General features: G+C 45.0%; 1 protein-coding gene across 1 annotated transcript in view; it reads left to right on the top strand.

The window, feature by feature from the left end:
- The first annotated feature begins 9441 nt into the window (after window positions 1-9441).
- HDGFL3 (HDGF like 3) overlaps window positions 9442-14379 on the top strand; it is a 39076-nt gene continuing 34138 nt past the window's right edge. Inside the window, exon 1 of the mRNA XM_053988038.1 lies at window positions 9442-9876. Within this exon, the coding sequence (XP_053844013.1) occupies window positions 9793-9876 (84 nt within the window). The 5' untranslated portion in view covers window positions 9442-9792. The remainder of the gene's footprint in view (window positions 9877-14379) is intronic.

Below are 14379 nucleotides of genomic sequence, written 5' to 3'. Positions count from 1 at the left end.
GGTTGTGCAAGAGTGCAGTGAGCATTTATGGGAGCTTTACACTCGGCAGGCTTGCGTGTGTTTCCTTTCATTGCCTTGAGCAGCAGAGAACTGGGTACACGCACAGTGGCCAAATTATTTCTTGCATTGCCATCAGCAAAGTTGCACCAAGGCAGGGCCATTTTGTCTATTGACCTTTGCTACAACTACAATTACTGTAAACTACGTATTTGCTGAGAAATTAATTCCTTGCTTTAATTTGACACTTTATTAACCTGGGGAAATTAACACAAAATAGAACCATCTTTTTCCTGTTCATTTAAAGTCCCATTGCTGAAACAAACAAATTGCACAAAGTTTATATAATGGCCAGCACTAGATATAAAACAACTTATAGTTTGTGGTTATAGAACAGCCTGCTGTTACTTGTTTATATTACTACCCTGAATCTCAATTCTTCTTATCCCCTGTTAACAATGTTAATTTTATGTTATGTGGACAATACTGATATCCATGTAAATAGTTTATATTGGTTTGAATCCTTCTATACTGGATGCTGAATTCTACATTTTATGAGTTCCCTAAGCTATCACTGTAAGGTAAAAACTGTCCTGGAAGACTAGGAATGAGAAGAGGACACTGCAGGGGAAAGCAAGCTGCAGCTCATTTCAATTTCATACTATTGCTGCCTGAGATTTGTCCTTCACACAGAAGTATGGAAAAGTAGATTTTTTTCCTGTAGCGGGTCCAAAATAACACCTGTAGTAGGTCCAGACCTCTGCTTAAAATGAGGCTTGTGGGGCAGCACAATTTAACTAGAGGTCTGTAGTGCCTAACCAGCCATATGAACTCTTGCCTCTCTGGTCTTCTGCTAGCCATGCTCCAGAAGTTCACTGTTGATCACTGGATGAAAAAAAATGCTGTGAATGTTCAAACTATTTCTCCTCTTTAGGCACCATGGCCCACTTGGCAGCCAACTCTGACTTCTATCTTCAGAGGGCCAGCATCTGCCCAGTAGAGCAAGCTGCCAGGCCCCGTGAAGTTGCAGAGGGAGGATGCAGTACAAGCAATTAACGAAGGTATTACATGAATGGACAGAAGATTTGAGTATTGCTTTTGGTCCCAAAGTTCCTGCTCAGCTCTGGACTGGTATTATGCCCTTTGAAAGTTTTAGTGGGAGGTTTGCCTGAGTAAGACAGGAAAATCATGTCCAGTGGGAGCAGCAGTCTATTAATACCTCTCCCTTATAAGACTATCCTTGCCAATTCTGTTTGGCTGCTTCATCTCATGATATTCACTTGGACTTTCTTAATACTAACCAGCCTAAATATTTTATGTTTGTCTTCCAGCAATATACTGAGTCCTTTGCTGCTTCTATTCTGTGAAGATAGGTTATAATTTTTCTTCTGAAAACATTTTTCTTCTGAAACATTGTAGTTCTCTGAACTAGGGCTTGTGTTCAGTAAGGTAGCATCCACTTAAACGTGACAGCTAAGGAAGAAAATAAACAAGTGGACAGCAACAAGCATTTCCTTATGAAGCCTCTTTGTTCTAATTACACAGTAATGCTGTCACTTCTCTAGAAATATCTATGTTTCCTGGCTTATAATGACATCTCTGCAGATCTCTGCAAATAACGCACATCTACTAGGATGTGTATTATTTTTTAATATTTATATTTTAATATTTATATTATATTTATATTGCAATTTTACATTTTAGCTTTTCAGTGATACAAATCAGGAGCAAATTCACTGCATCAAATTAGATAAAGTGGCACAAACAGCAGCAGAAACAGACCTCTGACTTCCAAGAGAGCTAGTGCATATTGGCTGTTTGCTAGTAAGTGCAGTAGCCCTCATTTCTTATTGTAGTATTTATTATTTATAAACGTGTAACTTTCCAAACTCAGAAGAAGAGGCCTTCTTTGAAGAGTGTTGAAAAAAACTAAGTCAGACTGTGGGGAAAAAGATACATTATACAACAAAGGATCACTGAAATACTAGGCAAGGTAATATTAATTATGCATTTTAATCTTAATTGTTATTAAGCAGGCTAACTTCCTTTCCTCCTCCACAACCTGCTCCTGACCTTTTCAGCCTCTGTACCACTTAATTCCAGGCTCTGATGCTAACCCTCACTCATTAGAGGTGTGGTAGACATAATCAGCTATCCTAGCTTTGGAGTTTTGGGAAAGGAATTCAAAAGAAATGAGGTTACAATTCTTAAAAGGACATCATGAGCAGGAGTACAGGCTGCAGACCTCTGAGAGACAAATAGGTGAGCAGGATATTAGGTTTGGTTAATGGAGAAACAATCAACATGTGGCTGCCACATGACAAGATGTAAGTAGGAAGGGGCAGACTTGCAGGCCATCACAAGAAACATGATCTGGAGGTAGAGGGTATTTGGAATGTGTGAAGAAATGTGCTTTTAAGAAGTTCTCACGGGAGGCAGCTGGAACCAGTTCTTCCATTGTGCAGGGTGGTGTGCTGATCTTTAAGGGTACACCACAAGGTTTAAGCGATAGCATGTCAGACCAAGTGTGGTGGTGGAGGATTCAACCACTTCGGTCCCTGCATCCCAGCTTCTCATATGCACTGGAGAGGAAAGGAATGGCTTCCCAGAGAGCTGAGTCCTTATTTGTTGGGAATGATGAAGGGAGAGAAGGTAACTTGCCGTGTTTTCTGCCTCATCAACGATGACTTACTTCCCCTGCAACCCATCAGGTGTAATATCTATATCCACTTCTCCAGGCACTTCTTCATGCCTATTTTCATCCTGGCACCCAACATGGTCATCACTTTCAGCATCACCACAACCACAGAGCCTGAGGACTCTCCTCAATGCTTCAAACCCAGTAGTATCTCAGCCCTTACCCCCAGGTGCCCTTTAGGACTCATCATCCAGGTGCCAGAGGGATGATGATGTCTGGGCAGGATGGGGCTGGTAAAATGAAAAAAAAGTTCTGGTTTTGGCTGGGATATAGTTAATTTTCTTTACAGTAGCTCATATGGTGCTGTGTTTTGGATTTGTGACCAGTGGTGCTGACCACACAGGGATGTGTGGGACTTGGCTGCCTACTGCAGTTAACCCACAACCAAGAAGCAGCAGGATGCTCAGTCCTGTGAAGCCAAGGTGTAAACGACAGTCTGACAGAAAGAGGATGTTTCCAAGTGACTCTTGAGCAAAGCAAAGTGCTTATAAAGAATGGCCATATCCTCAAAGGCACTGCTTCACATGAACTGGAGAAAGAGGGCATGTGGATGGGAAAGGTCTACAGAGGTCATATCTGGAGAAAAGTGCCTTCACAGAGATGAAAAATGCTCATGGAAGAAGACAGTGAGATTTGGATGTGGCCTAAGTAAATGGAGGGAGATGGCCATAAGACCCAATTTAGTGATTTGAGTCACAGAGAGTTTGGAGATGTTGCCCATGAATAGAGAAGGATGATCTGAAGAAAGTTTCAGAGGTGACATGCTAAGTTTTTCTTTTAATTTCAACACAGTTGGGATGATAGTCTTGTGTAATTTAGTTTGCCTTCTATTAAACTCTTGCTGATGCCAACCTATCCAGGAAGAAACTCCTGACAGTTTTTTTTTTTTTTTTTTTCCCTGTGATAACACACATGCATTAGACTGTAGCACAACAGATGAGATTCAAGGCTTGGGTTCTGGAAGTGTGAATTCTTGAGCAATAGGTACATCTCATCATCAAATTCTGTTGCTCCTAAGAGGGGTTTTATGGTACAAAGCAACAGCAATCTCCAGAAATTGCATGCTAGCTGCATTATTTCTTTCTGTTTCCTGGCTTCTGACACTGTCATTCAGGTGATACAAAAGTGAAGTTACAAATCTCCTTAAATAAATATGTTCTGTTGTCCATGTTAGGATGTGATTATTCATTAATTCACATTTCAAAAGGCATTTTGATGAATGTACCAGAGGGCATGTGAGAGAAATCCTTTTCTCCAATATTTATGAGGGGAAACAACGATGGGGTAAGTGTCACAAATCTGGCACTAAATTTATTGTTCTTGTCAACTCTCAACATACTTCTCACCCAATAAATCTCTTGAGATTTTAGACGGCACATCTAAGATATTTTTCCAGAGGAGAAATATCTGTTGCAGGTTTTCTTTCTTAGGTATTATGGCTTTAAAGCTCCAGAGGTGGAGTTTCTCACCTGGTCATTTGAAGAAGCATTTTATAGATTAGCGATCAAATGGAAATGAGAGTCACTAGTTTCATTGTAATGAATGATATCTATAACAAACACATAAAATTGTGGGAACAGCAAAGCAAATTGTGCAACTTCTGTCCATCAAGATAATCTTCATAGCATGTGTAATGTTTTTGGAAGTACTAGATTTTTATGAGTGTTTCTCAATAAATGGCTGCTAAAACATTTCACATGCCACAAGAGAAAATTCAAACAGTGAAGTTGCAAAGTCAGGTGGTTAAAGTTGTGAAATACTCAGGTTGCTGGAAAGGTTTGTGATACAATCTTTAAAATTTTCCTTCTGATTTGTTCCCCACCCCCACCACCAGAAAATCTCAGGCTGGTTACCACTGAAGAGACTGGTAGGTCATAAAGTCCAGTACCTTTGAATTGAGTGTGGATTTCCACAGAAGCTGATGAGCTAACTGACAGCACAGTGACAGGTCATTAGTCTTTGTATGGAGGCCTTGCCAGCAGAGAATGAGATGTACTGGGCTACAGAATTTTGTTAGATAATGTGCAGGTTTTCTTGATTTAGACTAAGATACTCTGAAATCTTTGTGTTCTTATACACATCTGCTTTTACCTCTCTTTCTTAATCTCTTTCTGCTTTTCTCACATCCTTTCCAGGCTTTAGTTCCTGCTTTCCCTCCAGCTTTCCCCAGTTCTCTCACAGGGAGCCATTTTTTCCTCTCATGAGCTCTGTTTCCACAGTCATCCCCAGCATGAGCTGAATCACATTCGCTTTAGCCTAGAGCATATTTAGTCCAGACAGATCATTAGGCTTGTTTATTAATCCCTGTTGAGTGTGTACAAATGCTTTTCAGACACTTGAAACTCAGCTACATTTATATGGTACCTGGAAATTTGGTAATTTTACAATTATTTCTTTTACGGTCATTGTCAGAAGAGTTTCGATTCATTGAAAATTTCAGTTCTAATGGTTAAATTATGAAAGATATGAAAGAAACTAGAAACAGAGTTTTGAGTTGGAACACGTTAAGCAGCACTGACTGTAGGCATCGTTTGCCTGCTGTAGCTTTAGCAGAAATGCCTGTAGAGAACAAGGAATGGCAGCAATGCATACTTGCTAATAACATTTCCATCCCATACAAACCTTTCCACCTTAGAGTAGAAAGCTCCCAGTCAGAGAAAGTTAATTTTAACTGAAGTGCTTCTATCTCTTCTGCCTCTAGGATATGTGTTCACACCTCTGCAACATGTAAAGCAATCACCTTAAAGATTGTCTAATTTAATATGATTAGGATTGCATAACATAAGAAGATTCATGAAACTGGCTATAGATAACTTGCTCCAGCTATGATACACGCCCTTCTCCCTTCTAAGCTTATTAAAGAGAAAGCCTGAGATCCTCTGGTGAGCTTCTTATCTCCAGTAATTAAGAATATCCTAATGGGCATGGTAAGTGCCTTTCTCTGCATGTTGGGATGGACATAAACCATCATGGCCTCTTTCTGCCTCACATGAAGTAGCTCTGTGATTTCAGACAGTGCTCTCAGACGTGGCTTGCACAGGGGAATGGCTCAGTTGTGATTCAGAACAATTTCCTATTAAAATATTCAACAGAGAAGCACTACTTCACTGTGGTCATAGGCAAAATACTAATCATGGTAACCATTACTAACACATTTTTACATTCAGGAAAAGGATATGCAGAAGGAAATAAATTATATCAGCCATAGGTAGGTAGGTAGGTAAGTAAAAATAAATAGTTTTATTTCATTAACTATCAGTAAAGTTGATTTTACAGGTGGCCATGCTGCAGAGCACTTTCAGTCTGATCTCAAAAGAGATTTCAGCAGGGAAAGCAAAAATTGTAAGGTGGCCAGGGACAGAATGTTAGAGGCAAATGTAATAATCCACATGACTTCAACAGACAAAATATAGGCAGCTTCTCAAAAAATGGCAAGTGTAAGATACCAGCATGAACAGGATTCACATTCCAGACTGTCTGCATGCAAACAGGTGTGTGCAAAACCATGATCGTGGAGTATTTAATGCAAAACTTAGGTATGTTTAAAAATTTATTCAGGACTTTGGAAGGTTTTTTGAAATTAGGTCTTTTTTGTCCACATGCTCTCTTCTTAAAGATTGATCTACGCTTTTAAATCAATGAAATCCTTTTACTATGAAAGTTTTCAACCAGGAGTGTATAGTTATTCCTTTCCTCATATGAATTGGGGTAAAATGATCAGAGCTAGCTGAAAGCTTCTCAGTAGCTTAAGAACACTATTTCCTGGGAATTATGGGGAAAACAAAATTCAGTGGTGTGGTAATGACTTCAGAGCAGTTATCTCAGACTCCATCTGTCCTGGGTGACTCAGAGTTTCACTGCTGACCACACTGCTGGCCCTGCCACCTCCCTCGTGGTCATCTGTCATTACCATCTCCCCTGCTCATACTTGTGTATACTGCCCTGCTCTGGGAATAGAGCACCTGGCTGGCAGGGGGAGAAGTGAGAGAGAACTTGGTATGATCATGCTAGGGAGTTTAGACAGAAGGAGACACCCATCTCTGCTGCAGATCTCCCTTGCTCTGTAAGGACATGGCTGTTGCTGCCTCTGTGACCTGCTGATCTTCGTGCCCAAAGCAGACACAGTTCTTGGCTTCTATAGACTTAGGACCTGGCCTATGTATATGCAGTGCATCTATCAGCAAACCTCTGAAACCCTCTGCACCTCTGCAGTTTCTGATATGAAACTGCTCTTGAAGTGTTTGGAAGAAACTCTCATCACTCCTCTTTCCCACTTCCGTATGAAGGAGTAGATGAACTCCCCTTTGTAAGAGAAGAGAAAGGAACAGAATACAGGTGACCTAGGGAGATCTCAGGCTTTGTATGCTGTGATGAGTGGCTGAGGGGTTATGCACACTACCAAACTCCTTTGTGTTTTGTGTCAGTGTTCTTTACTTTCCTCTTAACGTGTGAAACATTTTATTTGGTTTTTCATTTGTCAGCAGGAAATTTGCTTTTTCTCCTCCATCTTTGCCCAGTGTCTTAACCATAGCTTGATGGAGGAACTATCTGCAGAGTGTTTTAAGAGTTTTCAACTGGCCAGACCTGAACAGAGTTCTTACCTTAGCAACTCATTTATCCTTTGCAGTCTATTCACGAGGAAAAGAGAGCTGCATCCTTGCATGTCCATGGGATGAGTTTTCTTTGGAGCTCTAGTATATGATTATCTTCACTGTAGACTAGAAGCCATTCACTGCATTCTCTGCAGACACCAATGTTGGGACAAAAGGAAATACAAATGCGCACGTTGCCATGAGATGTTTCAGTTCTGTATCTAGTCACTCCAAATGTTGCTATTTTGACATTAGCAATACATTGTTTGGGTGTGTACATAAAGTACAGAGTTTCCTTTTGCAAGAAATTGGCACACATCCTGCTCCTTTCTGATTTAAGGTCACTAAATAAGTTACTAGAAAGAGCTGTTTATATCTGAGATGAAAAGTAAACAATGCATTAAAAAAAAAAAAAAAGGCAGTTCCACCTCTCTAGTAAGTATTCTGGAGAGAAGGCTGGTTTGGAGAGGTAATCCTGTGTGTGTAAGACAGAACATAGGATTATTCTGGAGAGAGTCAGATCAGAGTCCCCAGCTCCTATACTCAGAGGTGTTATATTACATTTTTCTGAAGGGAATTAGGTATCAATTTGAGAGGATACAATATCCAATTTGATGTGAAAGTGAAAGTGAGCTGTTTGGCCAGATGTAGATACTGCAGATGGCTGCACTGGCAACCCTGTCACTGATCAGTACTTCAGAACAGGTAACAGCACTGAGCACAGTGCAGGCTAATTATCTAAATGTTTATCTAGCTTTTTGAAATTCTTTTTCCATTATTAGTCTGCTACTGATACCTGAGCTAATGATTTTACAGCAGTGCTTCCACAAGCAGTGAAGTGCTTATCCTTTTTTATGACCCAGAGTGAAAACTTTCTTGACTTACATACTAGCAACAGCAGCATTTGGGCTCCAGAGCCACATCTGGGGCTACCGTAAAAAGCAAGTCTTCTTGGTCCTGTGCCAGCCCAGGAACAGGTGCTAGAAGAAGCATTTATTTATCTTCTTTTTCTGCCATTACCAGCCATTGCAGTCTGGAAGTGCTCTCTATGGTCCATCTACTCCTTCCCCAAAATGTGACCCTACAGTCTTCAGCCATCTATTTCCTCCTTCATCAGCAGGAACTGCCTGGGGCCAGGTGCTGTCCCTTGGGAGTCAGGGAGTGCCAGCCAGAGGTGTCTCCCTAAACCCAAAGAGGACAGTTGCCATCTTAAATATGGGAGTGGTTGGGGAACCTATTGCTAGAGTTTCAGCCAGACCTGCAGAAAAACCTTTCCTAAACTTTGCTGCTTGTGACCCACCTAGCAGGTGCCCACCTAGTTTTACTAGATAAAGTGCTTGAGCGCAATAAATGTCAATAATAATTGATGTTTGAACATTACAGCTGAACTAATAAGATTATGGTAAAAGCAGCAATATCTGGGATATGTGGGTTACCACGGCTTCCCTTCCACGGGGAAAAACTGACATCACCTGGCAAGCAAGAGATCCCAAACACCCTGCAAGGCTGCACCATTGTGCAGCTCTGAGGTCCATGGCTTGGTGGATGTGGGTTTTAGTTTTAAGCTGAGAAGGCAGGTGGAGGAGAGGCTGGGTACAGAAACTGGGACAACCTTGTACTTAGGAGCCAGGCCGTTGCCTAGGGTCTGCTCAGGCTGCTTGGCATGGGGAGGGCTCAGGAGGGGTCTGCAGGTACCCGGAGGAGCCGGTCCGTGCTGGGCCTGGGCCTCCGTGACAGCGGGGCCAGGGCACTGCCAGGCCCAAGGGCCGGGCGCCTTTGGCCGGGGGAAGCGGGAGTCCTGCTGCCAGCACCGGCCGGCTTCTCCTCGCCGCCCTGCCTCCATGGCGGGCGCGCATAAAGAACCATGTCATGCTTCAGCGGGGAAGGGAGGGCCGGGCGGGACTGGAGCGCTCTCTGCTCTCCTATTTTCATAGAAACCGATCTGTGTACCTAGAAAATAACAGGAAGGGAAAGCGCGGGGGGAGGCGCGGGCGGGGTGGGGGGGGATAAGAAGATCCTGTTTTCGGTCGCTGCCCGAGGAGTAATTCGTCGGAGACGGCTCCATATTCCCGGGGCCGCGGCGGCTGCGGCGGGGATGGAGCGGGCGGCGCGGGCGGCGTAGCCCAGCGCGCACGGGGGGGCCGCGGGCAGCGCCGCGCCCGCCGCCGCCGCGGGGCGAGGGCTCCCCGGCCGCCCCCGCCCGGCCAGCCCGCTCCCTGGTACCGGGGGCTGCTGGGGTTGTGTCCAAGGCCTCCCCCTCCCCCGCGTACACACTCACACACACAGACACACGCACACACACTCACACTCACACACACACACCCACCCCATCTCCTCCTGCCGCCGCCGCCGCCGGAGAGATCGGGGATCGCCCGCGGCCCGGCCCCGCTCCCGGCTGCGCCCCGTGCCCGGGCGCATCGCACCCCGCGGGGGCTCGCCCGGCTGCCCCCGGGGCGGCGTGCGGGAGGGCGGGGGGACACACGGCGGCTCCCGCGGCGGCTCCCGATGGCTCGTCCGCGGCCCCGAGAATACAAGGCTGGAGACCTGGTGTTCGCCAAAATGAAGGGGTACCCGCACTGGCCGGCCCGGGTGAGTACCGCGGCGGGGGCGCCCGGCCCCGCGCCGCCGCCCCCATCGCCCCGCGGCCGGGCGGGCAGCGGCCGGGCCGCGGCCAGGAGCCGCCGGAGGCCCCGGCTCCGGCCCCGCCGGACGGGGGGCCGCGATGCGCGCCCACCCCGCTATTATTGTGCATCTTTTCTTTGATCTGTAGATTTCTCCCCGGCCCCCCGGGAGGAGGAGGAGGAGGAGGTGGAGGAGGAGGAGGAGGAGGAAGGGGGAGGGAGGGGGGCGAGCGCGGGCTGTACCTGGGTTGTTATCGCGGGGAGGAGGCTTGGGGAGCCGGCAGCCCTGCCTGCATGAAAACGATGCTGTTTATTATGCGCCCTCCCTCGCCCCGGCCCCCGGCTCCCCCGGGAGGCAGAGGGGCCCCCGCCGCCCCCCGCGGCCCGGGCAGGGCAAGGCAAGGCAGGGCGGCCGCCGCCCCGGGGCCCCGCGGCCCAGGGACCGGCCGGGACAGCGCTGCGGGCCGGGCCCGAGGACAGGCGGGGATGGGGCACGGCCCGGGGCAGGGACAGGTCTGCGGGGGGCGAGGCCCGGGGTCGGCCTGTGCGTGTCCCCAGGACGGCGGGCTCAGCCCGGCTCGGGGAGGTTGGGTGAGGTGAATCGGGTCTGGCTCTGTGGCGGCCCCCCAGCCCTGGTGCCACCCAGGCTTTTTGGGTCTCCCGCACCTCCCACCTCACCTTGCTCTTAACTGGGTTGACTTTCTTTCATAGGCCTTTGTCATTTTTTGTTTTACACTGTCGTGATACAACTGAGATGCAAAGGCACTGTGGTCATTTGACGGTCAGATAAGCGCCGATTGTACTTGAACATCCATTTCTGATGCTGCTACAATAACGCAGGGCAGAGCTTTCCGTGGGGGGTCTGGTACTGGCACACTTACATGGCCTGTCCCTTCCCTCCTCTTTGGTCACTGTTGTGTAAACTCACTAAGTAACACGTGTTGTGGGAACTCTTGGCAGGCATCAACCAGTGAGTCTGTATTTACTTGTCTTCACCGGCCTTGCTGGGATGATTGGGTAGTGCTTCATGCCATCATTCGCTAGTCAAGGAAAGTTGCTGTTCTTTATAGACTGTAAAGAGCATGAGGATAGTAAAGAGTTGTGTGCAACCTGCAGGGAAACGTGGATGAGCAGGGTAGAGATGGACTGACATTTAGTATTAGCCTTGGCAAGACAGTCCTGGAAAAGGATGGGTGTAAGTGCTGGGAAGGTGTCCTGGGAAGAACTGGAAAGCAGAAGTGTTGTTGAACAGCCGACACTGTACTAGGAGGGAAGGCCAACACAGCAGGCTTAAGCAAAGGTCGGTGAAAAAAGAATAGCGACAGGGTTCTAAATATCCAGAAGCCTGGTAATGAGGTGGTGAATGCAATTATTTTGGCAGAGCAGGCTAAAATTAGCATGCAAAAGGCCGAACATAATCAACAACGGGTTGTGGTTTTGTAATTCTATCATTATACAGGTTGGTGGATATACTACCTAAAAAATGGCAATATATGTCAGCAGAACAGCATGAGCCACTGAAAATTGACTTCTTTCCTACCTCTGTCATGGTTTAATTTACTGTGAAAATTTTAATGTGAACAGTTGAGACCATTACCACGTTGAAGCATGTTAATCCCTTTCCTTTTTGAGCCTTTGTAAAACTCCCATTTGTTTACTCAGAAGCAGAGCAGGGCCTTTTGTTTTAATGGCATTTTCTTTCCTTTCAAAAAATCATTATGTGCTATGCAGCTGGTCATAGCTTTTGACTGGCTTACTAAATAGGCACCTGAATGGCAATAATATCCAATAAAGTACATCTTGAGTAGGAAAAAATAGGTGTGCTGTTCACATAACTCACTTCCTTTGTGCAGACTAACAGGATGTAAAGTTCAAGTGAAGACAAAGCAGTCTCTAGTTTTAACATGACTTAGCAAGTAGAGGCAGAACCTGTAGAGAGCCCAGAGTCTACCACCAGGTAGGAAGAGAGCTGTCAGGAGAGGGGAGCATTAGTGCTGGGTGTTAGTACAGTAGAGTGTGCACAGAATGTGCTCCTGTGACTTGTGATGCTGTTACATACAACTCCATGGTAGATCAGGCTGATGTCTGCCTGAACCTTGTTAAAATTACAGTTCATGCCATATCTGCTAGGACTTTTCATCACCTTGGTTGCCAAGTTTTGCCTGATGCACACTTTCTTCAATGAAGGAAAAACCTAGTGAGAACATCAGTCTTTATTTTGCTTCTCAGAAAACATTATGCCATACAAATAAGGAGCAAAGAAATATTTGAGTTGAGAATGCATCTTGGATACTTCTGATTAGCTGAATGCCTTTTATCCAGGGGATTCACTTGCTTCCAGATCCTTGAGTGGTTGCTAGCTACTTCTCTATTCATTATGCAATTAGCGTGTTTGATCTTTGTATTCTCATAAAAACTTCTATATTTCATGCTAATATGTAGCTTTAGTAATACAAGTAACAATACATTTAAATGGCAGTGTTATTGCCCCTACCAAGTGGTGTTTGGCATCAGTGAGACCTTTGGCATGAATCTCCTGTCTAGGGACAAACTTCTTAAACTGTGTTTAATAAACCTGTGAAGTGTTGGAGCAGGACAGAAGTGATCTGCCTGCCCTTTAATGAAACACAGACATAACTGACCTGGCTCAGAATCAGCCATGTATTTTTGTGCACATGGGTAGTGTCAGGCAGAGGAGGTTCCTCAGATCCAGAGGCTCCAGCAGCAGAATGCAGACCTGCTCCCAGCCCAGTGGCTCCTGTCTCTCCCAGGGATGGTGCCTGTGGGCTCAGCCAGCTCCACGTGCCACAGCACCGCAGACAAACCCAGCACAGGCAGCCCTCTCAATTCCTGCGTTAGCTTCCCACCCCTCTCTTTGGAGCTGTGCTGATCCAGTGATCAGTAACAACAAGCCTGACAAACCTGACAAACCATCCCTATGAGTAAAGAGAGAAAAAAGATGCAGAAATTGGCAAAATAGTGATGAAATGCTAGGGCACCGTTGGAAAATTGTGTCTTATAACTGATGGAGTGCTCTAGCAGTCAAAGTGCATTTAATGTTTCTTTGTGGATTGGTCATTAATTCATTTGAGAAGGACTGGATTTGCCACACTTGGCCAAAACAATAATGACCAGCTACCTGACGGCTGACAGAGGTCACTGAGGTCTTATTACCTGGAAGGCCTGGAAGGCTTTTTGGTATCACATTTTCTTGTGCAAAGCTGAAATTTCCTTTAGCTTGACTGGAGGACAACAAATAGGTTTAGAATTGTATTGAAGTTTAATAATAATGGTAAAGGAAATACAGTTTGGTTTAACATGGTTTTTATGTTTGTCTGTGATGTCTGTTGTCTTTAGATGCTCATCAAAAATGCAGAATAAATACAAACTGGCCAGGTCATCAATCCAACAAGTAAGCAACTGTGTATCCAGAGAGCCTGCAAAAATAGAGGGAAGATGCCATTGTGGTTAAAATGTAGAAAATAAGAATTTAATTTGTTGCACATTGGATGAGTGGTCTTTGCCTTTGGAGGAATAATCCCCCTGTGTCTTACTTCCTTGTTTATAAAAGGCAGTTAACAACTCTTGTCCCTTTAAAACGGTGTTGTGGAGACAAAATCCCTAAGGTTTATGAGTTTCTTTGATACTGCTGTGATAGGAGCTGTATTAGCACACATAGACAGAAAATCTCTTCCTCCAGATACCCTAGTTTATCTAGGATAAATGTCCTGGTTTATTGAGAAATTGCCCCTTGAATAGTCACTCAGATGAGATAAAAGGGAAAACTAGTGGTAGATTCAGAAAGATCAATAATGGTGTTTGTTTTATGAGTGACCCTGAAGAAACAATAGGCATTTAGTTGCTGAAATTAGCTACTGATTTAAAAATAGGAAGGAAGCTGTTAATGCAACTGTAGAGAGCAGAGAAAAAGTCTGGAATGACCTCAATAAAATAAGAACATGCCCAAATAAATGGCTGATGCCATTATTGAACAGAAGTCTAGGATTGTGCAGCCGGGGAGACAAGAACTGTATTTGGATAAGCAGCAGGAGTTTGTGTAGGGATGGCAAAGTTTATTTGGGATAATACAAGAGACCCAAGCAGGTAAGACGATGTATTTTAATGTAAAACACATGGATGTTTAAAGCTGTTTAGAACACGTTGTGCTCGGAGGAGAACACAGCCTTTAAAGTGTTGGTGTTACACCATTATGAAGTATTTGCCATCTTGTCAGGGTGAAGTTCCCATTTGCTGGACTCCTGTTTGTCTTGTCCAGTTCCTTTATTGCTACTCTGAATTAACACGTACTTTAACTCCAGATTTGCTACTTAGCTAACAATGAATGAATGCCACTGTGAAAAAACAGCTGCCAATAGCAATGGCAGAATGGGATTTGGGGCAATTCAGTGTATTAGTTGCAAATGGATATGAAATGTTCAGTACATTGCTTAGAGTAATACATAGTAAATGC

This window comes from Vidua macroura, chromosome 12 (assembly GCF_024509145.1).
Source record: "Vidua macroura isolate BioBank_ID:100142 chromosome 12, ASM2450914v1, whole genome shotgun sequence".
In the NCBI taxonomy this organism is placed as follows: Eukaryota; Metazoa; Chordata; class Aves; order Passeriformes; family Viduidae; genus Vidua; species Vidua macroura.
This window is presented reverse-complemented; position numbering and strand designations above follow the sequence as displayed.